A 27957-nucleotide genomic window follows, 5' to 3' on the forward strand; every position below is an offset into this window, starting at 1 on the left:
GTTTTTGTATTTTATTAGGTTTTTTTTTCTATGTTTAACTTTCTCTTTCTTTTGTGTCTCACTTGGAGTCATTTTAATAGTGTTGTGAAAAGTATTATTGTATTTATAGACAATGTCTTGTGAAATATTAATGTAAGTTGTATCATTGATTACTGTAAATTGCTTGAAGATCAAATGTTTTGGTAATAATATAATAGTCATCACCATCATCATCATCATCATGGTCATCATCATCATCATAATCAGCATCATCATTATCATCATCATCATCATATTTATACAGGATAACCCCATTACTGTAATAAGCACTGGTATCAAAGGAGGTCCTGTTCTTAGAGTACCTGAGTAAAACTAAAAAAGGTCTAAAAGGTAAAAATTCATTAGGGACTGTCACATGACCGGAAATATATTAAAAGAAGCATACATCTGCATATAAAACTCATCATCTAATGAGGGAAAAAGTCTTTAGTTTCCCTTGAGAATTTAGTGAGGGATTTCTTTGATTTAATAAAACAAGGAAGACCGTTAAATTCCATCGCACCAGTACTTTATAGAGATCCATTAGCAACTTCGAGGTTGACTTTCGGAATACGAATGTCATTACAGCGCGTAGTCGAAACTGTGTGTACAGAGGCATTAAAATAAGCATAATTAGTTAGATAAGGTGGTACTGAACCAACAAGCAACATCACAGTAGTCAAAAATAGGTAAAATAAAAAAGGTGTTCAGCTGCAGCCATGGGAATAGAGATTATAGACTATAGTTAGCTATAGTTAGCTCCACCCTTAAACTAAATCAATTCAGACTCGGCGTCGAATTTCTTTGTGCTCCTTATGCTATATATACATATCTGCAAATCCTTTGGTGCTGTTTACTAATTTTTTTTTTCTGTCCATTTATTGGAGATTAGATTGATTTCCTTGTCACTGAACCAAGATGTACCCAATGGTTTTGATGTGTTTGTCTCCATTATCTCCTCCGTGCTTTGCCTCGTTCCCACAAGTGTTTGAGTCGTCACCCATCCCACCTGTGCCAAAGCCAATTCTGGAATCACAGCTGTTGCAATTATTTTTATCGTTTGCAATGATACCAATTCTTGCTTTGGAATAACTTTTATGTATAGAAAAAGCATTGAACCCCTCCTTGGAACAGTTTTCTTGTAGGGAGGCCTCAGAGCCAATCAGCGACTTCCACGTGTCACGACCCAGTGACGTGTCACGATATTGCCCGTCCGCAATCACAGAGTACAAAGAGCTGGCTTGCTTCCGGATAGTAATGAAACTGAGCAGATTACCGAGCTTCATTCCTAGGCAGATCTTGGAGAAGGACGTGTTCCAGTAGGTCGGTAGCTTGGTCTCTTGTGAATCAAACCCATTCTCCCCTCCTTGAGGATTAAAGTCATCCGTGTTACTCCAACGTTGGGAATCATAATGGAAGGTTGGCTAAAAGATGGAAAATTTGAAATAATATTGATTGATGGTAGAATCCAGAGGCAAATAAGAACTAAAACGAGTGGAATCGATCAAAACGTTTCACGGTAGGAGTGGGGAACGTAATTTATCTATTTCACTCGAGGTTCAAGATGTCTAGCCTGAAAAGTAAATGACGATCTCTTCAAGGTAGTTCATGTTAAGGGGGTACAAATGGCAGATAGCTACGGCAATTGTATTGTAAATATCGATTCGAGCGCGTGGTGTGCATGATAATTAGATCAAGAAATGGTTTTAACCTTTTGTTGCACAAACGTTTGATAACTTTTTTCATGGACAAGTCACGTGCCAAATGTTTTCTCTAAACGAACATCTGGCTTACGAGTAAGAATGACGAGAGACGAGATACCTTTGTGCCGTCGATTTTCATGACCAGCGTCCATCCTCCGCCTCTGCAACCCTCAAGGTCATCAGTCATGTGACAGTAAACATAGATCTTCTTATTACTCACTAGAATTGGGTAAGCTTTATTTTCTTGTGACCTGTGGTAAAGCCGTTTTTTCTTAGTGTTACGTGTTACTTTGCGTAACTGTTAATTTTCTTCTAAGTGAAAGAATAGCTTTTTTTTTTTTCTAATTGAGTAAGAAGGCCGGATAGAAGGTATTTGGCGTACGGACCGAGAATTTCATGAAACTTAAGCATATCCATGCATCTCTTCCTTTTATCCCCTTTCTTGCATGAGCTAACAGCGCAGGGCAGTACAGAGTTTTGCGGCCCAACTCACGCTATTGCGCACCGCCTTCATCCGAGGAATTTTTGTCAAATTGTTTTTCAATAAAAATTTGTTAAGGTCTCCTAGATAGACCTGATAGCAGAGGACTGATTAAAATATAAACCAAATAATCGACAGCGCGCTCCTCCAGAGAACCTTTGATAGACTCATTTACACAAGAGAAAATACTTATCTTTGGTCAGTCGTCGATATCATTACTCAATGTGTAGTGTTAGCATTTTTTTACTGTTTGGTTTCTATTCTTATAAATACGTTAGATGTTGCAACGAATTTCTCAATGGCTACCACCAGCGCTTTTCCATGAGAAAATTATCTATGCTTCATAGTTAAACACCCCTTGCTAACTGAAGTTAAAGTGCGAGTGACCTGAGTGCGAGGTCTGTACTGTAGGTTATGGACCCAGTATTTATCAAGCGTGGGCCCTTAGATCCGAGTGGGAAAAACGAGATTCCGTAGCTTATAGCAACGACAAAGAAAAAAAGATTAGGAAGATAATTAAGATACCTCTGAGTGCTAATAGAGGGCGAAGATTTCAATTCAAACAAACTTTTGAATTTAGTAGGCCGTACAGTCAAATACAGCCCGTTAAACTGGCCAATCATAGCGTACGTATTAACTGGGAGATACGATATGAGGTGTTATCACACACCACAACCTCTGTAGAAAAGCAACCTTTCTTCATCGCAATCTTTTTCCTCTATCTCTTAGGTGGCAGAGATGGTGAGTTTTTACCGTAGTATATTATTTTTGTTCTTACACCTCAACTCCAACCAAGCTATCGATAAGAATTATCAATAATGACTTACCCTTGATTTTCTAAAATCTCTTTACAAGAATGAAAAACCAGCCCTATAATCAGATGAATAACAGAATATCAAAAGTTATGCGCATATTGCAGGTTTTATGAATACACAGTCCAATCTGATGATGTGCCTATCCTGATACGCGTACTGCTCTGGATGTTTAAGATTAGTTCAAAACTGATCAATTTTAACTCAGTAAATGTCAATCGATGTGAGTGACATTTTTTGAATAATGCTGGTTGCCTAAGAAGATCTCTTAGTATTTTTCATTATTTTTTTTTCAGTCTGTAACCAATTACTTAAATCGAAATTAGGAAGAGCGAGGGGAGGAAAGTGATAACTTTATCGTGTGCAGTGAACAAAATAGATTGTCGTGTATTTGCAAGCTGAAAAGTGGGAAAACACATGATTATTTCGATCAGGCAAAAATTTCAAACGTTATTAGAAGTATTTTCTTTTCTTTCGTTTTACAAAGCAATGCAAGACTTGAGTCAAGTTTACCTTTGCAAGTTCGTCCATCTCCAGAGGATCCAGGTTCACACGAACAGGTATAGGATCCCTCGGTATTGATGCACACAGCATTAGCACTGCAGCCATATGATCCCTCAGTACACTCATTGACATCTGAAAATGTTTCTTTATCTTAATTGTCAATAACATATTCAATATTTTTCATCATTCGATCGAAAAGATAATCATCTAACATTGCCTTTGTCTGCTTAACGAATACGCTCTTAATTTCAGGAAACAATAAACACGGCCTAGAATTAGCTTTTTCATGCAATGTTTCCGGATGAGATCCACTTAATGGGTAGACTCCACATGTTTAGTCTGCGTCTGCTGAAAGGCGATCTTTTTTTTTTTTTACACGACTCTGGATCGTTCTGTTAGTTTTGATCAACCAAATGATATTGGGGTTTACCTTGGTCGCAGTTTTGACCTTTGAATCCAGCAGTACACAAACAGCGAAATCCCTTTTCGGTAAAACCGCTTTGACAAGTGGCGTTGTTCTTGCAATGGTTTTTAACGCATGCGCTCTGAAGCCAAAAAGAAGAAACATGTATCACCATGATGAAAATAAATCGGTTGGCAATTTACTATTTTCAAATTTACCTCTCTCATTTAATTTATAGGGCTAACGGATAAAACTAAACTAGAAACAAAGGAGTGCTTAGTTTGTTGTGCGGTAATAATGATGAAATTATAAGGTAACGAAAATGGTAATGATAATGATAATAATAATGAGAATGATAGTGATAATTATAATGATAACGATGATGATAATCTTGAGGATGACAAAAATGATATCAATACAAAAGTGCAATAATTGAAAATTTTGCCGCAAAGCAGTTGCTCTTATGAAATGGTAAATTTTTAAATGAAGTGGCAACTACCTCAGCTGCATGGTAAAAATAATTCTCTTCCTTCTTCAACTCGTCTTCATGTCCTTCGTGAGTAGCGTTATTAAGTTCACATTTGTAGTTTCCATTTCCATCCACTCGTTTATTAAGATTAATGCTGACACAGTTGGGTTCCAAAAAACACACGTTTTCACAAAACTCCTTTTTCATAACTTCAACGATCCGAATCACGTGGTTTATCAGACGTTTGCCGTTAAATGCTTTTTCAGGCGTAAACTCCAAACTGCGGCATTGGTCTGTGTCAGAGAAGTCTTGGGAATTTTAAAAAATTCATAAATAAACAAAAAGATTAGTAGATATAAAAAAGGTGATGATATTGATAATTTAAATACTGTCAGTTTAGATTTTGATGATAAAATACAATGATAATAAAATTATTATAACAAATGTTTATAAGCTCCCTGTGTATCATCCGTCTTGATGTTTCACATTCCTCATTTAACTCGTTTTCCTTCCTCTTCGGTTTATTTTGGCCCCAAGTGGTTTTTTGTTTTATTTCTCGGTCACATGGATCTGTCCTGCCACCCGCAGAACACCTATTATTAATACGTCGACGAAACGTGCCTTAGGGTTGGATTGAGCTGCCCACACTAACAGAGAACGTTTGCAGCCTTTATTGCAGTACAGCGTTATTTAAAGACTTCTCGTTCTACGATTAGATTACCATCACTAAGGCTACATATCGACTAAAAGTCAGAAATATGTTTATATTCCTTGAGCATGAAAGCAATCGAGTATTCATCTGAAGAAAAGTTGACTAAATCCAGCTTGAAATACCGGTGCGAGCAAAGATGAGCTGTACGAATAAGGATGAACTAGTCTAAAGTATAAAATATTCATTGTATTCTTAAGAACATAAAATATCAAACAATAAACTCACTAAAAATGGGCTAAAATGGCGAGTAATATAAGTCTAGAGCAAAACAGTCCGAGGAAACACGTATATTACCAGCAGTTTAGCAGCATAAACTGTTGTTTATAATCAATTTTATCACGCACATCTTTCATCTATCCATTCATCGATCCAACTCTAATTTCCCCTGTTTGAGTACTTGAAAGAAGTGGCATCTAAAAAGTGCGGTTTTATTGTGCTTAGAGTTTCAACGATGAAGGCGAAAAGCTAAAACAGCTCTTTAAACAAACAACAGACGTTAAACGCCATCTATAACAAGGGGAAGAATAATTTTCTCTTGGTAGCCACGGTTTAAAAACTGACCTTGCGACTTGATAGAAGCCGAAAACGGAAAGCATAGGGGTAACAGATGACAGGAAAAAATCGAATTCTTCATATTTCAGATCGCACTCTGAGGCTTGATTCTTAAAAGACATGTAAGCTGTTGTGAAAAGTCCTCATCAAAATTTAGTTTGTGATTCCATCTTCCTGACTCTCTTTCAACAAAGGAAACTTGAAAGTTACCTTACTGTTTTCTTCCCAATATAATATATTTTGTCTGTGCCAGTCCGTAATTAATGCATTGAGTCCACATAACGAAACCATTGAAATGATTTGACATGACGTCCTCACAAGTTGATTGATGATTGATTTCTTCAGCAGACAGAAGTAATAGTCTGAAATCGATTTTTCTAGATTAACCAGGCGAGCAAATGGGAAAAACATCATGCTAATAATTTTCCTTTAAAATTAGAAATACACGAGTCTTATTTCCCCCTTTTGGCCTGACATTTAACTTCCGCCTAAGACTTACTGCAATGAAAAACAGTCGACTGCCGAGTGCTTGAGCTCCGTGAAAATGTTCTGTAACTTTTGATTTCTAGTCATGGATTCTCATTATTGTTTGCCTGGATGAAATAGTCAAACATCTACAATAATCGTAAATTCCTACTCATCAGACTAGCTCATGACAAGAATACGCTAAAATCGAAAGTGTTCCAATTTAATTGACGGAATAATCCATATACTTTTCGTTTGTTTCGTTTTGTTTTGTTTCTGCACCGTTTTCTTATAATCTACTTCTTTTATGCACGGGATAGAACCTATAATGAAATAAATTTTATTTGGCGTTATCAAAAATAGGTTGATAAGGATGCATCTAAAAAAATAACATTGCGAAAGGTGACTTGTCTTTATCATGAATTGTGCGAGTGGTTTGGTGAGAAGGAGAAGGTAGATTAATAAATAAAACAAAGTAGGATGAGAAGCAGAATTTTACAAGTTTACCTTCCATTTAAAGAAATGTACCCGTCTTTCTAGATTATGGAATCGCAAATGCCAAGTTTTGCCCACTTTCCTTTGAATTTTTTCCTTGTGGTCGAACCGTTGTTTGCTGTAGTTCATATTAACATAACGGTATTTGTTCTTGAGTTAAAACGATGCGAAAGGAGATGCTCACTTGTGGTAATTTGACTTTTTTTCCTTTTTTTTTTTTTTTTTTTTTTAATTTACTTAGTTTGCCACGATGGAATCACTCGGACCTGTCGATGAGGATAAATCTCCACGAATGCCTTGAGGTTGTTTATTAGTGATCTCCCTTGTTTCTAATGGAATGGCTGGAGTCATCGTTACAGTGAGCGGTTCGCAACGTACCTAGTGAAAAGTCAACGCCAGTAAAGTGGGAAAAAGTATTAGTTTTATGAATAACACTACATACACCAACGAAGGAGTGCTGACGTGGAGAGCGTATGGAGTTGGTTCCGGTTAATTTTTACCCTGGAGTACTTTCTGTTAACTAAGTAGAAGCTCTCTTCGTCAGCTAATCAAGAATACAGATAATGCCATTTCCAACGTTTCTTTTCAAACCGTCAAAGCTAGACGAAGCGCGAAAAAAAAAATAATAAAAAATGAAAAATAAAAAGACAACAGAATTAGCAAAGGCCTCAGCAGGAGAGAATGACAGTGACGACGAAACCTGTGAAAAAGAAAGTGGGCTCTTATATTGTCCAGAGGTGGGGTGCATCAAGTCCATCCAGCATTTCTCGTCCTTAGGAAAACAGCTGTGACTGTATGCCCTGGAACAAGAAACGCTGTACGACAAGGCAAAGACGCAGCTAAACTGGAGCATAGCGGTGATGCCGTTCTATAAATGAAGACGTAGATGTATCGTTAGGGAATGAAAGTCCAGCGCAACTGATGTGATGGGCTCTGAAGTCAGCGATAGTAACAGAGAGAACCTCACCGATGATCAGAAAAACTATCTTACTGAAGTATTTCAAGAGAGAGAACACACCAGCAAAAAGGCTGATCCTTCTATTATTTCAAGGGCAATACGAAGAGCTAAGCTCAGCAATGGCTCTAATATCTTTCAAAAGGACGACTTCTTCACAGCAAATAGTAGGATTATTTTTTTTGCTCAACAGCGAAAAATTTAACTTTCAGCACTCGCGGTGAAGATTTTGAAGAACATGAGGCAAACGGAGAGAGAGACATCCAAGAGCTTACTGATCGAGGAACTAATTAAAACTTTTGCTCTTCAGCATCCAATCATGTTTGACAAATACAACATCTGTTAAACTAAGTGCCACGCTTAGCCGTCGAAGTTTCCCATATAGGGATGCCCCGAAAGATTTGTACCGCGCTTGAGCTGGACGTATCTTCCATAACAAGTAAGCGCAAGCAACCCTATAGATATATATAAGAATTAGTTGACAAGTGTGGTTGAAAAAGCATGGAAAAAATTTCCAATGCAAACCTTGAATTTCTTGCCTGTCAAAGATCCGCTCCCTGTCGGCAAATCTTACAGATTACTAACGTACTTTGGTGATCCGCTATAGCTGAACAAGGAGGTGTTTCTTAATTTTTAAGCCGTCTATAAGAGGTAGTCATTTACTTCTTAAATTTCTGGCCTTGGAAGGAAAGATTAAGGAGATGAGCCCAACATGGATCACTGCATAGAGCGCTAAATATCTAACTAGCAAGGTTCTTTCTTTCAAAAGCCACTGCTTAAAATATACATTATCAGCACAATTAACTCTCAGGAGACATGTATAAAAATTTAAAAAATACCATGATTCATTTAATCATGATACATTTAATTATGATCGGGGTTAGATGATTGTTTGCTCCTGTTTCGTGTATTTAAATCTCGACCTTCGTTCCCGAAGCCATCTGTTTCACAGTCCAACGTTCTATTTTTGCGGAGTTGTCGCTTTCAGTAGACCTCACTTTGAATTAATTAGAATTATTCCGCATGGAAACGAAAAACATGTTACTGGAATAACAGTAATCGGAATTTTTTTGTTAGCAGCGTCTTTGCAATGCTTTGTAAAGCATGGAAGCCCTGTAGGCAATTCTTCGACGATTGTTCCAGTAAAACACAATTGTAACTGCAAATGCTTATGATATAATTCCGTTGTAACACAAAATATCCCCTGAATAAGGGCGATAGCAACCAAACAAGAAAAATACATTTCCAAAGGCTTTAGGAGCATAAGTAACCCATTTCGCACAACGTTCATTAACTATCCTAATATCGAAAAAGAAAACCCTCTTTCTAATGTGAGATTGTCCTTTATTACAAAATTACACAAGAAAAACATACCTCCACTCCGTAAGCCTCTACTAGTTACCACGGACAAGATTTGAACCTATAGAGAGAGGGATTTTTTGCTCTATAGCTTTAAAAAGTAGGATTATTTCTCAGTGTACCAGTCTAAAACAGGAAAACATTCAAAAGTCAGGCTGTTTACCTTTAATAAAAGTAAGAGCCTTTGAGCATTCATCTTGCCTCTTCTTTATCCCAAGTACCTAATCCTCTTAATTGTAGTTTTTTGCCTATAGGAAAACTTCCCCGCTGAGATTTCAGTGAAGGAAAAAATTACACATTATTTTTTTATTAGATCTGCGCAATGGCCGTGGAAGCGCATATTCGATAAATTTGAACCAAGTAATTGATTCTAATACTTAGAGAGTCCTTCAGTACAAAATCACACAAAAAAATATACCTTCAGTCCCTAAACCTTTGCTAGTTACCCCGATCAAAATTTAAACCTACAGAGAGTGGTTTTTTTTTTTTTGTTTTTTTTTTTGTTTTTCTGTAGGTTAAATAATACGTTTATCTCTCAGATTACCATTCTAAAAAAGGAAAGATCAAAGAAGTCAGCCTTCTCACCTTTAGTAAAAGTTAGGGCCTTTGAACACTCATCTTGCGTCTTCTTCATCCCAAACCGAGCAAAGGTATGTTACGCAATCATTGTTGCAATACATAATCTTCCTAGTCATCAGTGTTTTTGACAGGAAAACTTTCCCCGTTGAGATTTCAATGAAGGGACAATTATACATCAGTTTTTAATCAGATTTGCGCGATGGCCATGGAAGCGCGTACTTGATAAATTTTAATCAACATAATTGACTCTCATATTAGAGTATCCTTTGGTACAAAATCAGACGTGAAAAACATACCTTTACTCTCTAAATATCAGCTAGTTACCCCGATCAAGATTTAAACCTTTACAAAGCGGGTTTTTTTTTTAAATAAAAGTAAAGGCCTTTGAGCATTCATTTTGTCTCCTCTTTATCTCAAACTGAGCAAAAGCGTGTTACGTGATCAATGTTTCGATGCACAACCCTCTTCATTATAATTGTTTACGGACAGGAAAAATTTCCCCGCTGAGATTTCAGTGAAAAAATACACATTAATTTTTACTCAGGTTTCGCTCTAGCCATGGAAGTTCATATTCGAGAAATATCAATCAAGTTATTGAAGAAGGGAAATTGAGTAATTTTCCTACCTTGCTGCAGCCATGTTTCTTGCCTTAAATATTCGTTCGACGGAATGAAAGTAATATCATCTATATGATGGTAAGATAGACAAATAAAAATACGAATAATTTTTTAGATTGAAGGTAGCAAGAAACGTAATTTTTTCTTTTGTCCAAGGGTTGTTATTAAACAAAATAATTTCTTAACACATCTCTTTCTTTACCTCCTCATGTATTTTTTATTTTTTTAATTAGTTAGAGTAACCTGTTTCAGGCCATTGATTATGGAAAAAAGGGACATAGCGGGTGAGCGACGCTTAGCGATTTCCTTGACAAACCAAGCTAACCTTGGTTTACCCACTTTTTGATTGTCTTGGCTGACTGAGAGCCTGTTACAGGATGCTTATGAATACGATCACACATATTAGAGCGGTTAGGTATCCTACAGCTATCCCGAACTTCAGAAGCTTTTCGTTATTTATTCGTTCGATAGGTTTCTTTTTGGGGAGCTGTTTACTTGACTACTGATTTTGCTCGCAGAATAAATATTGTACTCATTTTGCGCCTTTGTGAATATGAACGAGAACCCCCAACTGTAATATTATTTTGCTGAACTATCTAGGCTATGATTATATAGTTACTGTAGAGGTTATTAAATTATGAATACATAGGCTTTCCTAGACACAGTTGTTTTAGATATTCTGACGATGATAAAGGCGGGGGTTCATTAAGACAGTTTTCAGTCGATACAGTTTTCTGTAAGCAATTCGTTCCCTACGAATGAGACTAACCCAGAGAATCTTCTCTTTTAACTATTATATCGGAGCTCGCAGCTCCGATATAATAGTTAAAAGACAAATTAGACAAATTAGACGAAATAGTAGTAACCCATGAAGCCGAAAAAAATTGGACTTACGACCGTTCTACCGACCGTACAAGGTGCTACTTTCAGTATGCGCGTCTAACTGCAATAGGGGCACTATCTTAGCCATTTTGAAGTGGAAGGGCGAAGGAGAAGGTAATGCGCAGCGTAACTTGGGCACCCCATTAGTGTGCGCCGGTAGACACCGGCGGTTGACGATGAAGTGCGCATTGCCGAGTGCCGAGCTTAAGCGCAGCGTACCGCGGGCACACAGTTAGGCATCACACGAGGGCTTCACGTGGGCCAGTAGATGTGGAGCCGCGTAAGCAAATAAAATGTAACCCATGTTTTGAGTGGGAAAAAAAATTGGTGAGGTTGTAGTTGAACAATAATTCTCAGTAGTTTGCAATTTCTAATCAACTCGCAAAGCAACAATACCGACAGAGCTAAAACTTTGTCAACCGAAGTAAATTGTTATAATTGAAGTTTGTGGAGAAAGGGTTTTGAGGGAAAATAGACTGGAAAGAAGGAGACAGAGCGACCAAAGAAAGCAAGACTTAAAAGGCGAAAAGCAAGTCGAGAAAAATGCGCAAGAAAGTTAGAAAGGATGCTAAAATAGGTAGAATACGGCGAGAAGAACGCGAAAGAGAAGAAGGAAAGGCATAAGTAAAAGGCAAATATTTAGTGAAGAGCAACGTGCGAAGGAAATGCAAAGGGCCCTAGAAAACAGACGTAAAAGAGGTCATCAACAAAGAGAAGCTAACTACAAAGAATCTGAGAAAAGAGGTGAGGTAAGTCGTGTTTTATCTAGGTTTTTCTCTTACGCCAAGGCCCAGAAAAACTCAAAACTCTTTTTAACAATCGTCGTTTGATACTTGCTTCAGTTTGTAGTTCAGATCACGTTTCGGTAAAACGATGACTTTGGCATTCATCGCTTTAAAACTTTCGCGCCAGTTTATCGCTTTGAATAACATTTCAAAGTGTTCGTATCCTTTAAATTATTTCTTTTCTTATCTTTGAAATGTTTAGGGAGTATGTTTTGCCTTGAAAGTTTTCAAATGAAAGCTGACGGCGTGAGCAAGTTTCTATCATTCTATCTTCCGTTGACTGTCGCAGGGTTTACTTTGCCCATTTAAAAGAATCGCGCTTTGTCGAAGATGTGTTGTTTTACCCTAATTACGAAGTAGGAGCCTTTCCCAAAATTGAAGTAAAATGAGACTGAGTAAGCGATATTCATGTTTACGGTAAGTTTGAAGCGGTAATTTGATCTTAACAACATTTTCATTCGAAAACCCGTCAAACAGGTTTGAGAAAGTCACTGCCCGCTAAAACCCTCATTCGTTGCCCACTAAATTGTGGGCACTATCTCAGTCATTACGGAATTGAAGGGCGAAGAAAAATATAATGCGCAGTCGCCATTGCCTGAATAACTTGGATACCCCATTAGAGTAGACACCGCGAGGGCCACACGTGGGTGATAGATGTAAAGCTGCGTAAGCAAATAATTTTGCAACCCGCGTTTTGGGCGGGAAATCAAACTGGTAGTTGAACAGTACATCTCAGAATTTTGCAATTTTCAGTCAACTCGCAAAGCAACAATACTGGCAGAGCTAAAGGTTTATCAAACAAAGTAAATTGTTATAATTCAAATTCCGTGGAGAAAGGGTGTTTGAGTGAAACTGGGCTGGAAAGAAAGAAACTGAGCGACCAAAGCAAGAAGTGAAAGTCGTAAAGCGAGTCGAGAAAAACGCGTAAGAAAGTAGTAAAAGACTCTAAAATGGGCAGAATACAGCGAGAAGAGCCCGAAAGAGAATAAGAAAAGGCACGAGTAAAAAGGAAAATATTTAGCAAAGAGCAACGTGAGAAGGAAATGCAAAGGGCTCTAGAAGACAGACTGAAAAGAGGCCATCAACAAAGAGAAGCGAACTACAAAGGATCCGAGAAAGGAAGAGAAGTAAGTCTTGTCTTATCTAGTTTTCTCTAACGCAACGGTCTCGAAAAATTCAAACCTTTTTTTTGTTTTGTTTTTTTTTTTTTTTACACCAATCATCGTTTGATATCAGCTTCAGTTTATAATTCAAATCACTTTTCGGTAAAACAATGACTTTCGCATACATCGCTTTAAGCCCTAACTCCGGTTCATCGCTCGAATAACATTTCATATTGTTCGTACTCCTGAAGCTATTTCTTGTCCTATCGTTAGGAATCTTTAATACAGACGTGGTGTTAAGGAAAAAGAAGTTATCTTACGAAGTATGTTTTGTCTAGAAAGTTTTTAAACGATACCGAACGGCGTCAGCAAGTTTCTATCATTCTCTCTTCAGTTAACTATCGCAGGGTTTTCCTTATCAAAATCGCGCTTTGTCGAAGATGTATTGTTTTACCCTAAGAAAGAAATGTGACCTTTCCCAAAATTGAAATAAAATAAGATTGAATCAGCGATGTTTATGTTTACATTAAGTCTGACGCAGTAATTTGATTTTGACAATCACTCAGCTAACTCCATTTTACCCATGAGTTTGGGATCACTCAAGGTAGTGTGGATGTATTTCTGTTGGTAGAACTATTGCAAACATTGTATTAAGTAGTGACAAAAATTAATGATTTCCTGTGGGCGAGAATGATTATTTGGGTGAAGTTATGGTGGTAATTGATCCTCTTTTTGCTGGGATGCATAGGGTTTGATGATTCTAATGTGTATCTTCTAGTTTTCAAAATTTCAATTTTGTATTATTTGTAACTGTTTACCATGTGTATTTCTCTGTTCCTCAACCCCTCCAAAGTTGAAAGAGGTAAGTCTATTCTCCCCCCTCCCCTCCCCTACCCATACCCCGGACTGGTCCCTAAATCCCCTCGAAGGAACTCTTCTACAGCCAGTGCTGAAGAGTTTTATTACAGTTTTGGCTAAACCTATATTAACATTATTTATGTGTGGATAACACTCCTGTTTCCACCACACTCTAAATCATGGCCAAGACCCCTTCACCATTCAATGTTGCCCGTTGGGAGCTAAAGGTTCATGGAATCACAAAAAGTTTTGTATTGTTTTGCTATGTTTTTATGAGGTGGGGGGGGGGAGGGAGGGGGGTTTCTGGGGCGAAGACTTTAACTTAAAATCAACATTGAAGTGATAGAGGGTTGAAAAGGCCAACGAGTCAACAATTTTCTCACCGACTGTAGTAACGGTAAAAACAAAACACCTCTCGTTTGATGCTTTAATCAGTAATCGACAACGAATTAGTGAAATCGATATTTATTAGCCAACGCACGACCTTCAGGAGCAAAGTGTTTGTAAATGGGATTACCACTTTGCTGTAGCAAGTGGAGTAGAAAAATTTCTTAATGAAGTGATCTTCAACTGGCATTGTTCTCTATGGCTAATTGGGGCTTATGTTAATAACCTTGGTTGATGGGGTTGTGCCACACCTCAGACACCGGGCTAACACTCTGTAGCTGGAGGGTAGTTGAGCGTCAAAACATAACTATGGGGGAAAGGGCGCAGTTGACTTCGCGAAAACCTGGTGGCTAGGTATTTCAAACCACATCAAGAGGGAACGCAATATGGAGCCAATGAACCTCAAAGACCATTTTACCATCTCAACCCTAGACAGGAACTTGACTGCTTGACACATGAAAGGCCATATACCGGACATCTTAAGCAAGTAGTCAATACTCAATCAGAGCAAGACTGTTTGTTTAATTAACATGTTTTCCTAATAGTCACATATTTTGTCACTTAAAGTATTTGCCGTCGTGTGCGCATAACTGTAGATCCTTTTATGATGCAAAAACTAAGTTACACTTCTAATCGACTATGACAGTCGACAATGACGAAACCTCGTTCATTTCGTTTGATAATTTTTGTGTTGGAAATATACCCTCAATCCTTATTTATAAGATACAATTACCTAAAAGAAAGACATTTAATAATATCTACGCTTCCAAGAAAAGAAAACTAAGCTAACTTCTAAAATGAGACATCTCTGAATTTAGGGAAGATCTTTTGCTTTCTTTTCCGAGTCACGCACCAAAGGATTTATCATTAATAACAAGAGGTCAATTAAGTCATTTTCCTCTTTCAAATAATCAGCCTCCATGTATTCTGTTCGCCGAGTGAGAACAGTTAGTCTTTTTTCAACTTTTAGCATTCGTTCCTCTGTACATTGGATAATACTTTCAGAATTTAAACAGAACGGCTCTGCTTCAGAAAGGCACATGTTGGCGAATGTTGTCTCATCGCAAAACAACTTAAACTCAGTCCGATTACTTCCCTCGTGGAAAATGTCCATTAAACGCTCCTCAATAAAACGTGCCATTTCAAGCTCTTTTGAATTTTCCTCTGCGTTTGCTTTTGCGTCACCGTATGATTCGTTGAGGACAGAAACAAGCATATTCATAAGAAATATAGTTGTGGATATACAAAACAAAAACGCAAACGTCGGCCCAATGAAGGGTTTGTCCCTTCGAAGAGCGTCCATTGGGACTGCTTTTCCCAACAGGAATTCGAATTGAGACATGACTGCGTTGAGGTAACTAGAATACTCTAATACCACACCACCAAAAAATTGCATACCTGTTACAACAAATGCATTGAACACGATCAGAAAAAAGAGCACATACGAGAGTTGATAGCCTACGGATTGGCGAAAAGATGAAAACAAGTATATTACGTGTGGGTTAAAACGAATTAGATTCAGTAGCTTGACTGTCACCATAAAAACAGCCATAGCAATAGACGCATTTTCTAGGTTAAGCCAATTTAACGCTGTGTGGAAATGAACAATTTCATATGGATTGGCTTGAATAGATTTGATAGTGTTCAAAATGCTTTTAGCTCTGATCATGTAAAATGCTACAGACGCCACAGAGAAAATAATCATAAAGAAATCCACCATGTTCCAAACAGACTTGAAGAAACCTAGGCGTTGCTGATAAAGGTGAACTAACATAACTATGAAATAAAAGAGGACCATTGCCATGAAAAGAAACTGGCCAATCAAGAAAAACATCAGAGCTCCTGACTCAGTGCTGTACAACTCCAGTGTTTCAATTCTCCTTGTAGTGTAGGCTGCACCAGTAGCTAAGGCCTCGTAAAAGTAGGTGGCAACGCTAATCAAGTTTGTATTGACATTAAAAACAGCAAACTCTAAAATTATAGCTCGAGTTTGGCGATCAAGCCATCCATTAGTAATAGTCTCGTTGAGGACGCCTTGCGCAGTGCTTTCATCGTATCCCATGACTGCTGCATAACCACCCCCTTCATAAGAGTTGTAAGACGCTAGAATGGGATCGTTTCGAAGTTCTGCTGCTGATTGATACCGCCAAGGCTTAGGGCAAATTTGGAGAGCATTGGGCCACGAAGTATTGAGGGATAGAGGTATCCAACCTGGAAGGCTTAGCAAAGTCGTGTCCTCATTTTCTGGAGAATAGTCGTAATAACAATCTGCTATCATTTTGGAGAGTGATCTGCAGGATTCTTCAAATAAAAAAAAAATTGGAATAAATTGCTTTAAGATTTGCATTTTTGATAAATGATGATAAAAAGAAAGAGAAAAGGATAAAAATGCTGGCGGAAGAAAAAAAAAACACGCCAATGAAGTTTCTTGATATCGGGTTAAAAATCTGTGGTTCTAAAAATGCTTTTGAGTCAAGTCATGAGTAGCGAGTTGAAATGTATCAGCAAACAAGTACATGTTCTTATATGCCTATGCCTTATTTTCTAGAGCCTGTAGTAGCATAGTTGTATAATTTAGTGTGTAAGTTACGAGCCTTTTGATTTCCAGATCACTAGACATGCACTTATAGTTATTCGAATTAAATAAGTCACTATGACATTTTCCTATTTCAACAAGCATTTTGCAATTCAATATTAGGGATATTTTTCCCACCAATTTAGAATCTCCATTGTCTATCGTCACTGTAGAAATTGTCTTTGTGATAACTTGTTTGTTTAAGAAAATGATATATTCTGATCTAAGTTTACTTTTTTTAATTCTGAGCTGTCGCAACCAGGGCATTCCCACTAATACCGACATCTTGTTCCCGATATACACATCGTTTTCCTCTTCAATTCCGTTGTACCACGCCTGATTATAAATGTTTAATATGAATTCGTTCCTTAACCATGCCTCTAATATGTGCGCATCCTTTACCTAGAATAAAGAATAAGAACTTAAGATCCAAGGACCCGTTAAGAAGATAGAATGTGTAACTCGCATGATCGCATGATTATTAAACAAACGAACAAGGAAAGGTAAAGTAATAAGTCAAAAGACAGGAACAAAGCGAGAGGGGGAAAGAGACTCGCCGCCAATCTTTAATGCAAATAGCAAACAATGAATAACAAATGAATAAGTAAAAAAATTCAAACGCCTATCTCACTCAAAAGCAAACTTAAATATGAAATCCATAGTAACATCGCTATTACCTTTTTGCAAAGGTAAAAGTCATTATTTATATTCACCAGAAACCTGCATAAATTAGCCTGCTCACTTGCTATCGCTAATTGTGGTATTGTGACGGACTTTAATACCTATTTCTCTTTTAAACATCCACCAGTCTGTAATCTTTCACTGATATAAGGATCGATTGCCAGGCGAAATAGCTTTTGAATACTGTCAAATATTTTACAACTGCGGACAAAAATCATTTTTATTCATCGAGAAACATAATCTTACCAGATTAAACTTATTGAATCCATTTCTCGTCTCGGTGGTCATCAGAAAACGATTTCCGTTCTTGTTTCCATAAGATACGATGGCCAGAAGAAACACAAATATTAAATGCAGAATAATGTCTCTTGTCATACTTGTCAACTGCGCTTCTTTTTTAGATCTCTCCCTCATCTTTTCCCGCTGATATTTCTTAAAGCGCTGTTTGGGATCATCGCAGGAAAAATCTATCTCAATTGCGTGTGGATCGGTAGCAGTCTCTTCTTCTTCTTCGCGTTTGCCTTTGTTCTTTCTTGTCAGGAGAAAGGAAATGACGATGACGGCTAACATAACCTTCGTGGGCTGCACAACGAAAATATCTTGTCCATTGGAAATAAGAATAGAAGCAAGCCACTGCTCAGAGGTTTCCTTTCCCCACATTAGACTGTAAAACAGCGTAAACGTTGCTGCTGCCATTGTCGTACAGAAACAAAGAAACCAGCCCATATAAACAAAAAAATTGGGAAGCAAACAACCGGTGTCCGTTATTTCATCCAAAAGTCGTTGGGCCTCGTCTGTTACTTCGTATTTTTCACTCCTTTTCTTCTTCCGTCTGCTAGACTTAAACAGGAAGGCAATTATTATGTTTATTGGTGCAATGATAATGCCACTTTGTACTCCGATTACTATCTGTTTCCAAGAAAACTTAAAAGGCCCAACTTGTATCGCACCATCGGATTCACCACCAATGTTATAGAACATGGCATTTGCTATCATCGCACTAAACAGAACTGAAAGGCAACATGAAGCTCTTTGCACACTTGTGAAGGTACTGCTACATGCTTTTCCAAACACTGACATCCACAAGTGACTGTCGGCAATTTTTCTGGCAAAGCGCGAACGAACCTGAGTGGAGAAGGCAGAGTAAGATTTGCTGTCCACAGTAACCTCTATTTGGCCGTCGTCTTTTTCCAACGCAAGCCATCTATTTATAGGGAAAACCCACCTTTCTTCGGTCTGACGGTCTTGGATAACTACGGTTTCTACAAACCAAGATGGATTATCACCCGAATTATCGTGATCCAAAGTAATTTCTTTTAAAGGGCCGATGGATTCTTTCAACACGAGCACAAAGCCGTTGATACTCCCACGTCCAAAAAGCTCGCTCCTCTCCCCTTTATCCCCCAATGGAATTTGATTCTGCTCATAATTTTCGCCCTTTATACTGATGGTTATGTTAGCTGTTGTTGCTGAATGTTTCCAAACGCCGGTGCTTATAACCATATCGTAATAATAGGCTCCTTCCTTCACAAGCGGTATGAATTTAGGTGGGCAAATCTAAAAAAAAACAGCAACAACAACATTCAGAGATCAAAATAATTCAAATTACACGTCTTGAAGGTTAAGATATGATTACCTTGTCTGCATCTCTTTTGTCGGCCCTCCTTGCAAAGATTAAGACAACGAGATAGAGAAGGAAAAAACAGGCAATTGTCACAAGTACTGAAATATTGCCACTTTCAGCAAGGTTTGAAAACTCAGTAAAAACTTTGTCGAAGTCAATTGGGTTTGGTGCTTGGATGAAGTTTCCACCAAATGATGTTAAATGATTGCAGAGACATTTGAGATGAGTGGTGTTCGAGTCTTGGCTTACCTTTAAAAAAAAGAAAAGAAATCAATTTAGCGAAAGAATTGAACATTATACTGTGCTTTAGCGCATAGCACACTAGGGATTAGCAGTTTTCGTGTGCGTTAATTAGCTACTTCGAATGTCAATAGCCAGTACTATTCATCTTAGAGCAGTCGATGATGCAATAGCGCGAGTCAAGAGTTCGTTTTCCTACCATTATTTGGTATAATGAAAGAATCAGACTACTTTTTCTGTATCTGTTTGATAGATACTAAAACAATTATCCACCTCGACTTTTGTAAATTATTGTTTCAAAATTAAACTCAAGCGCGATCTTAATTAAATTAATCCCGAGCTGAATTGGTAAATTGCTTTAGTAATGAATCATGAGACCCGTTGGCCACAAAAGAGAAGACAAAAAAGCAAACAAGTTGATTAATAGTTTTAATGCTAAATTTATAGCTAATTCGCATCCAAATGTTAAATCTGAAATGTTCATACCAAAAAATCCCTCTCGTAGATATGTTAAGAATGACTAATCGGTTGCTATCGTCATTGAAGGGAGGTAACAGTGACAATTGCATGAGGGATTTTTACTCGGTAAAGCTTACTTAGCAGCGGAAAATTTATGCAATAATTTATTTTTACCCGGCAACCTTCCGCTGTCCACTTTTCTGTGTTCTCTGACCAATATAAACAACTCGACTGAGTGATGGTCAAAGTGTAGTTAGCGTCTGTGTCTGGATCATATTTCGGAATCACAGAGCTAAGAAATCCTTTTGGTGGTGGATCTTTAACGCCCACACACGACCGTCTTTCGCGACGATTTCCAAAACAGGATCTCCTCTGCCTGGAATGTTGACTTTCATTCTTAGGGCTTTTAAACAATAAGCCCGCGTAGAGGAAGCCTGGCTTAAAAGGGATCACTGTAACCGAGCTATCTCTGATAGAGCAAGTTACATTAGCATCTGTTTGGTTGTTACATGTTGATGTAAACGCTATTGTAAAATTGTGGTCAAAGTCATTTATCGTCGGTCTTTTTCCAAATTTTATGAACAGACTGATTTGTAATCCTGCTTTGGCTATACCCAACTTAAGTGATACTGGAACATTGGCTAGTTCTGCGTAATAACTTCGAACTGAGATTTCATTTGGCTTAAGAAAGTTATGTTGAGTCCCGTTGGTGGAGTTTTGAGGTGGACTTGAAATGGGAATCAAGATCTCAATGTCATTGTCAAGATTTGAAACATTTATCTTTTCCGCGCTATTGCTTTTAAGCTCAAGACTCGTGACACGTGATTTGATTTTCTTGCTGCTATTGTCCCAAGTGAAAGGGTTAAAATCAACAGCCTGCATCTGAAAGAGAACACCATTTGGTGTTAGTAATTCTACTGAAGAAGGTTAACTCCAGAAGATTTGCTCGCATACATAAAATTGGTGTAAACAGATTTTGTCATTTTATCATATTAATCAAGTAGACGTGGAGACATGAAAGCGTAATTACAAATTAAGGCAGCGATGACTCGAATCATTCTCAAGTGAATTCTGATAAGAAAGGCATTATACCTTTGCGTTTATCTCTCCACCACCAATATTTCCAAGGCTGCTTGGGAGCTTGAATTTACTTGGTCCATCTCCCATGCTGAGTCCTTTTGCATCATTAGCTGTGACCTTTTTCAGCGAAATTGCCAAGTTTGGAGTTTTTAGGACCAGATCTTCTGATGGAACCAAGCGGCCAAAAAATGCATCACTCATGTTGCTCAGTTTTTCGGAGGCCTTTTTCACGAACTGAAAGGAAAGTCAAAGAATGATGTTCGGTCACCTGATGACGTAGTTAATCCTAATAATAATAATAAATAATAATGTTTATTTCTTATATTGCGCAGTCTAGCATGCGATAATATGATCGAGTGCGCATTACAACACTAAAATCCACCCAACCCCACCCAGGGGAGGACATCCATCACACAGTAATCTCGTGCGTGGGAAATTAACGTCTCCTACGCCAAACCCTGCTTAACCCGGACCTCCGGCTTAACGTCTTATCCGAGAAGGCGAAGCAAGGTGAGTGAAGCGACTTGCTTAAGGCCACAAGGTAGTGCCCCATCCAGGACTCGAACCCGGGCCGTCCGACCCAGAGTCCAGCGCTCTGACCACTGGGCCACTCACGCCTCACATAATCCTATGACTTTCCACTTTATTAGACCTCATAAATCTCAGTTCACAATTCTTCTTCGCTGCCTTCATTAGCCTCGCCGTTTTGTACGCTTAATGTAAACCCTATTGCCTAGAATTAATTTATCCTGAATTGATGGCGAAAACGAAATTCCAATAAGGGAATGTATGCAAAAAGGACTGATCTCCATGGTAGTCGTACTTGTAACTGTAGTTGTGATCTTTACCTCTGGAGAGGGTGGGGTTACTGCCGAGTCTGTGTCGTCCTGTCTTGAGCCTGAAGCAGACTTAAGAACATTTGTGAGGCAGCCTGTAACACTTGTAGCTGTTTGTTCTAACTCCGGTGTGAAAGGCTCCTCCGGATCATTAAGGGTGGAAATCATCATATTAGCTGTACTATCAGTCAATTGCATCGTTAATTCCTAGGGAGAATAACACCAATGCGTCATATGCCTCACTGGAATTAAAATTGTACAGAAAGATTGGTGGATTAGATAATTTAGAACATTCGCAAAATTCAAAGCATGTATGTTTTCAAAATACCAATTATGAGTTACTGAAAAATAATACAGATTTCATTTCTTACGACTCGCCTGGGAGGATAAGCTTGTTGCTTAAATCCGTTACAGATAAATATATTTCATATATTTTCGATCAGATGCATCGTGTTCTAGAGACCATCTGTCACTAATAGTTCTCATAGGATTTAAAGAAAAAAAAAAGTGGCATACCATATTGTTGTTGTTGCTATTACCGCCACCGTCAGCCTCCACTCCCATGGCCAAGCCTACCACAGACATAACCAAGCGAGACATTTCAAGATTCTCTGGTGTTATAGCTGTAAACTTCGATATCAATGTGTTGGAAATCTAGCAATAAAAAGAAATGGCGCGCATCATTAACAAATCGAAAAGGCTTTGACTGTGCTCTGTTCTGTTGTAAAGCACGCAGAAAGCGGCTAGAGCACGATAGAGGTGTAGGGAGAAACATGAGTTTTAATTGAGTGTTTCTCTCCACTTCTTGAGTGCACTGGCCACATCCTAATTGCTTTAGAACAGAACAGACTACCGTGAAGTCTTTTCTATTTTTTCATGATGAAAAATCCGTTAAAACTCCCCACGCATTTCTTTCAATTTTAAAAGCAAACTTCATTTCCAGAGCGAAAAGAGAGTCGTCAGCATACTGCATACTCCTATAAAGCACGCTACCATAAGCAATCAGAATCCGTGTTAGGATGGTTCAAATGATGTTTAAAAAAGACAAAAGCTGTCAAAAATATTAAATCAAAGTTCATAATATGAAATAGTTTACAACCATAAATAGATCGGTAGGTCGAATTTAACACTTTTGCTTGAAGTTGTTTAGTCTCTAGTTGTCACGAGTGTCGATATAGAGCAGGGTTGTTCCTAGACAAAACTCAGGATCGTCGGTAACAGCAACAAACTGGTTTATTTCCACGTAGCTGACTTCTCGTCTTTACAGCACTAAGCTTCTTCGCAATTTTCTCTCAGTGTTGATGAAACTGTCGCTCTCATATACATAAAGTACAAGGATCTAGAAACTTCTCTAAAGAACTAAATTTAGTAGATTAACACGGTTTCTAAATTTGAATAACTACGTAAGAAATAGAACGTTCCAGAATGTTGTTTTTACCAGAAGATCACGTCCAGATGACTTCGGGTTCTCAGAATGTTCCCTATAGAATGTTCTAAGACTTAACTTAGACAATTTTTCGTAACACTAGTACAGAAACTGAAAGTTAAACGTTCAGTGAAATCCGGCCGAACCGTTGCTCATAAAAACACGCAATTTTTTTGACATGTCAAGTAGAAAACAAACTACTTAAGGCTGGTGTGTTTTACGATTCAACGACAGCTGAATTCACTGGAACATGAGGATTCCACTGGATGACAGCGCCGTAAAACTCGGCTGTTGTGATTGATGTGGCCTTCCACTTAACGCATCTACTCAACGGATCGGAACTGGATATCATAGCAAGCTCTTATTAATTATTCACTCGAAGGGCGTCTGACGTAATTTTTGAGGTTTGCTTCATTGCGATGACCAGAGATCGCCGCTATGAGCTACCCGCGATAGACCTCAGCATGGTCGCAGTCACTCAGACACTGTTATGCTCAGTATGACTTCTAACCGTTATGACAGTAAGGTTATATTTTTCATCATTCTTGTTTTGTTCTGTTTTGTTTTTAACAGAAAACTTTCTATACTATGCAAGTGTTGACGTGTTTGGTTTTTATTATTTGGTTTTTATTATTATTATTATTATTAGTAAGCTTACAATCTAACTGAAAATGAAAAACTTAAATACTCGGACTGTCCCATTCGTTTTCTCTTTGAGAATTTTCTTCTCTGCTTATGTTATAATAACGTAAATTACGGCGCTTGGCTTTTTTTATAAACCTTTGTTTTTATCTCCTCTTATTACTCGCCGGCTCGCTTACTCCGAAATTTCACCTTCAATTCACGAAAAAAAAAAATAGCTGGACAAAAGTCCGAGAAATGGTCGGACATAGACAATTTGGCAGATAGTGTGACGGCGTGTCAGCCTAAGCAGAGCTCTGTACTTTGTACTCTGATAGAGCACGCTCTCTCAGCCAATGACAGCGCGCGTTATGTTCGAACTTTATCATAAAACGAATAATTGCACATATTTTAAGTGTGCCTAAGGAAATAAATGAACGAAAATCTGAATGGCTACGTGTTCTAAGCGAAAACATAAAACTTAATTCCGAAAGTTTAAGTGTTGTTGCCGACTGTATTTGAGCAATTTCATTAACTTACCAAAGCTATGTCGTTAGGGTCCAATTCTTGGCCACATTCAGTTTTTTCATTTGCAGACTTGAAAACGGATATACCAAGTTGAACAGCTTGGCTGAGTTCACCCTTGTTGAGATATTCATCTAGCTCGTTACCTTCCCCGACTACAAATCCTTTTAACTTGATTGCAACTTCGTCTGGTGATGAAGAACATGGATCAAGGCCAGATGATGGCCTTACCTGCAAGGGATAAGTGAGATATATCGTAGTATTTTCGTAACTGGAATATCTTTTTGGCGTTTGAGTTAAAATTTTAGCCATTACTGGATCCAAGCGCCGATGAGATAGAACTGGATGAAAAAAGGTTAGCGAGCCCACAGAAAAAATTTACCGTTTTGAAAGAGTTTGTAAACAGCGTTAATAAATCGAATTGGAAAATGCAAAGATTTCAAGTGACGTTTTTATGAATCGCGTAAATAGTTATTTTATTCAAAAACTTCCCCTTAATCAATTGCAGTACCTTGATGAGTAATTTCTCTACAACAGATACTCCAACCGCATTCTTAATAACAATAGTGACTTGTAGGTGGAAATCTTCGTTCGGCGATCCCGCAGGTAACACTGTCGAGACAGACGAGGGTGACGTGCCATAAGATATAGGCTCCTCTCCAAGTGCAAATTCATATGTCAGTGGTAGGCTCGTATCCTGCCAATCGAAGCACTTAAAAGTAAACTCAGTTTCCAGTGAGACGCCTTCAGAAACCGATGGCGCGCAGTAACCATTATGCGGCTCTCCAGCGGTTTCAAAGAGGAGCACAGAAAGCCCGTATGCTCCTTTCAAAGATGTTACTAATAATGTTAGATTATACTTCGATTTGGATTGTAATGAATTTTTCTTGATTATCATATTGGTAGAATTTACAGCAGTTGAAGTCATGTTGGGTAAAATAGGTATATTTTCCCAACTGTCTGAACCGTTAAGGATGGACAGACGCCATTCGTAAATAGATCCATTGCAAGGAGAATTAAGACACTCTGATGTCACCCGAAGCTTGTTTGAAGCAGACACTATCGCACCACAATCTACAAAGCATCTGGGGAAAAGAAACGAAAAAAGGAATAGCAACATACGAAAAGCTGTAAAATCACTAGTAAATGGGACTTAATTAACAGAACTCCCTCAATTTCAAAAGTGAAAACACAGCTTTCGTAAATTGGCGAATTATCCTTTCAAACCACCACCTGCTCGTCTTTAATAGAGCAAGTCCGTAATAGTTTCTGGGTAGTTTTATCAAAGCACGATTAGCCTTTTTGAGTTCTACGTACAGCTAGATACAGGTTAGGCGAGACTACAGAGTGAAATAATCATTTAAAAGTTAAAAGCACTTTTCTTTTACTTCTCTACTTTTTTAGCAGGATTGTCATCTTTACTCTTTCATAGAAACGCTGCATAACTTTCTTAGTGTCTCCCTTTCCAGTTAAAAGAACGTTTACTTCTGGGAAGCTTTGTTTCGATAAGTAAAAGCAAACTTTTTTTTTAAAATGTACATATTTCTGAGAGCTTTCCTTTCCCGATTCCTTGAGTATTACATTTTCTCTAATTACTAGTCAACGGTACATAGCAATCACCTGAGGGTCACCTGTGGTACCTCTCCTTCAGCTATTTCAAAGGACATTTCGGCATAGGAACTTCTCACATCCTTGGACACTGTCAGCCGTAGGAAGAAGGCCCTATTGATCTCAAGTTTACTTGTATCAATAGAAATGCTTCTATAGTTTAAGTCTCCTTTGTTTTGAAAAGAACCAAAACAAGTGTTGCTTACAGAAGTGTCAATCCGACAGGACCAACTGAAATTGAGCCCGGTATGTATTCCAGGGCCAATATCTGCGTCGTAACTTAAAGAGCCATTCACGGTCACGTTTTGCTTGGACCCCCACCGTACACTGCTTCCCCCATCAAGAATGGCTCGCACGGGGGCTGAAATAACCTCAATAAAGCCATAATCAAAGGCGTTAAGAATTTTTGGGGATCCTGGATCTCCGACTGCAAGCATAGCATTGAATTTGACTTGATAGATACCAGCAGGTATGGATCGTTTGTTTATCGTCCACTCTAACGTTCCTTGACTAACTTTAGTTTCTGATGCTGACTCTGAGGAAGCTAGCTCCATTTCGCTAACCACACTCCATTCAAAGGTACTTGTCAATACGGTTAAATCTTTGTTTAGACCCTGTATCAGGGCTTCTTGGACACTTTTGACTGAACGCTGCACAGGTGTGGCATGATACTTGTCTTTTGAAATGTTTTTAATGGTCACTGAGAAATCTCCTGAGGATGATATAGTTAACAGAGTTTTTCGCATCATTTTTCACCACCAAAGAAAAGAAACCTTTGTAACATCGGTTTAATTCTTGATTAATTTACCTATGTTTTACATCAACTTCAATATTTTAAAATAACACCATGGCTACCATTTCAGCAATCTTTGTTCAAGGTCTAGATAAAATCGTGCATTTTACTTAATGTTTCTTGTCCAGGGTTTAAAAGATAATAAACTGATGATAGTAACGAATTTTCGGCTAAATATTATTTCACTGTAATTTGACATGTATCTTACCGACGGGCTCACATGACACCCCATCACCAATGTAGTTTTTTCGACACTCACAGCTGAAGGATCCTGGATTGTTAAAACAGTGAGCAACTCCATGACAGTTATGAGCTGATATTGCACATTCATCGATATCTATAGAATCATAGAAACTAGCGTGAATTTCGCGGAGTTTAATTGTTTGAGGTTCACCAATAAACCTCTTCATCAGTTGCTTTAAACTAAAGAAATATTTCTTCCTTAAAACTAGCAATGTATGGCCATAATAAATGAGAGGCAACGCCTGATTATGGTACCTGAACATGGAAACATCTCTCACCTACACAAGTTGTGCCATTTCCTTCATACCCTGCAATGCATGTACAGTAAAAAGATCCAACAGTGTTGTTACAAACAGCCAATTGGTCACAGTTGTGCACATTTGTGGTACATTCGTCGATATCTGAACGAAAGAAGAAAAGAACTGAGAGTGAAAAAAATATTTTTTTTAATGTTAAAGACGCCATTGATTATCAAGATTAAATGTACCTGCCCTATGACAAAAATATTTCGGCTAAAACAGACTTCTCTAGTGATGATCGTAATTCAAACTAGTGAGTTTCCCCCGGTGCTGTTTGTTGTAGTGATTGGTGAAATGTAGAAAAGGGAACGTAAAAATTTATCTAAGTAACCTTAGATCGCCGAGTGTTTCAAATAACTTCTTCCTTGTTTTGCATCATATGGACAATCCACTAGATGACCCAAAATATGAGACTCAAGGTCGTGTAGTTTTATATTCACGTGTTAATATAGAAAGAGTAGTACGTACCCAGACAGCTCACACCATCTCCTGAGTACCCATATACACAAGTGCAGTTATATGAGCCAAAAGTGTTGTTACACAGAGCATTCACGTCACAGTTGTGTTTCTGATCCTGACATTCATCTTCATCTGAGAATAAATAGAAATGGGAAAATGAATATCCATTTCTTGAGTATAATCAACGTCATCATCATTATCATCATCGTCACCACGTATGCTTGTACTTATGGCCTAAAATAAAACTATCTTTATAGCTGTGAAAACAAAATATGAATGGGAGTATCGGCCAAGACAGTGGATCAAAAACAATGACGTTGGAAATCTTGCCGGATTTGATGAAAGCGTT

The 27957-nt window shown here is 38.0% G+C and overlaps 2 protein-coding genes across 5 annotated transcripts in view; both read right to left on the reverse strand.

Moving 5' to 3' along the window:
- Positions 1–9965, reverse strand: LOC149042335 (uncharacterized). Of its 4 annotated transcripts, XM_089212930.1 has the most exons (10): positions 9804–9965; positions 9514–9643; positions 9092–9195; positions 8944–8989; positions 4421–4698; positions 3949–4063; positions 3528–3650; positions 3030–3072; positions 1840–1972; positions 1–1442 (listed from the first exon to the last, which is right to left on the reverse strand). In XM_089212930.1, exons 3-10 carry the CDS (start codon positions 9122–9124, stop codon positions 924–926), a joined length of 1290 nt encoding a protein of 429 aa, XP_089069056.1. In that variant the 5' UTR covers positions 9125–9195; positions 9514–9643; positions 9804–9965; the 3' UTR covers positions 1–923. The 4 variants fall into 4 exon arrangements, with proteins under 4 accessions (XP_089069056.1, XP_089069055.1, XP_089069057.1 ...); XM_089212929.1 differs by having other exon boundaries at positions 9514–9872; XM_089212931.1 differs by lacking the exons at positions 8944–8989; positions 9092–9195; positions 9514–9643; positions 9804–9965 and adding an exon at positions 6627–8933.
- Positions 9966–14643: 4678 nt separating this feature from the next.
- Positions 14644–27957, reverse strand: part of LOC149042336 (polycystin-1-like protein 2) — a 30069-nt gene continuing 16755 nt past the window's right edge. The window contains exons 13-26 of the mRNA XM_089213570.1: positions 27618–27740; positions 27129–27251; positions 26816–26944; positions 25827–26526; positions 24718–25291; positions 24222–24437; positions 22151–22288; positions 21647–21841; positions 20811–21032; positions 19893–20600; positions 19032–19268; positions 17642–18952; positions 16948–17116; positions 14644–16440 (exon numbers count right to left, since the gene is read on the reverse strand). Coding sequence (XP_089069696.1) covers positions 14954–16440; positions 16948–17116; positions 17642–18952; positions 19032–19268; positions 19893–20600; positions 20811–21032; positions 21647–21841; positions 22151–22288; positions 24222–24437; positions 24718–25291; positions 25827–26526; positions 26816–26944; positions 27129–27251; positions 27618–27740 — 6332 coding nt within the window. The 3' untranslated portion in view covers positions 14644–14953. The remainder of the gene's footprint in view (positions 16441–16947; positions 17117–17641; positions 18953–19031; positions 19269–19892; positions 20601–20810; positions 21033–21646; positions 21842–22150; positions 22289–24221; positions 24438–24717; positions 25292–25826; positions 26527–26815; positions 26945–27128; positions 27252–27617; positions 27741–27957) is intronic.

The sequence above is a fragment of the Pocillopora damicornis genome, chromosome 7, assembly GCF_964200805.1.
Source record: "Pocillopora damicornis chromosome 7, jaPocDami1.2, whole genome shotgun sequence".
In the NCBI taxonomy this organism is placed as follows: domain Eukaryota; kingdom Metazoa; phylum Cnidaria; class Anthozoa; order Scleractinia; family Pocilloporidae; genus Pocillopora; species Pocillopora damicornis.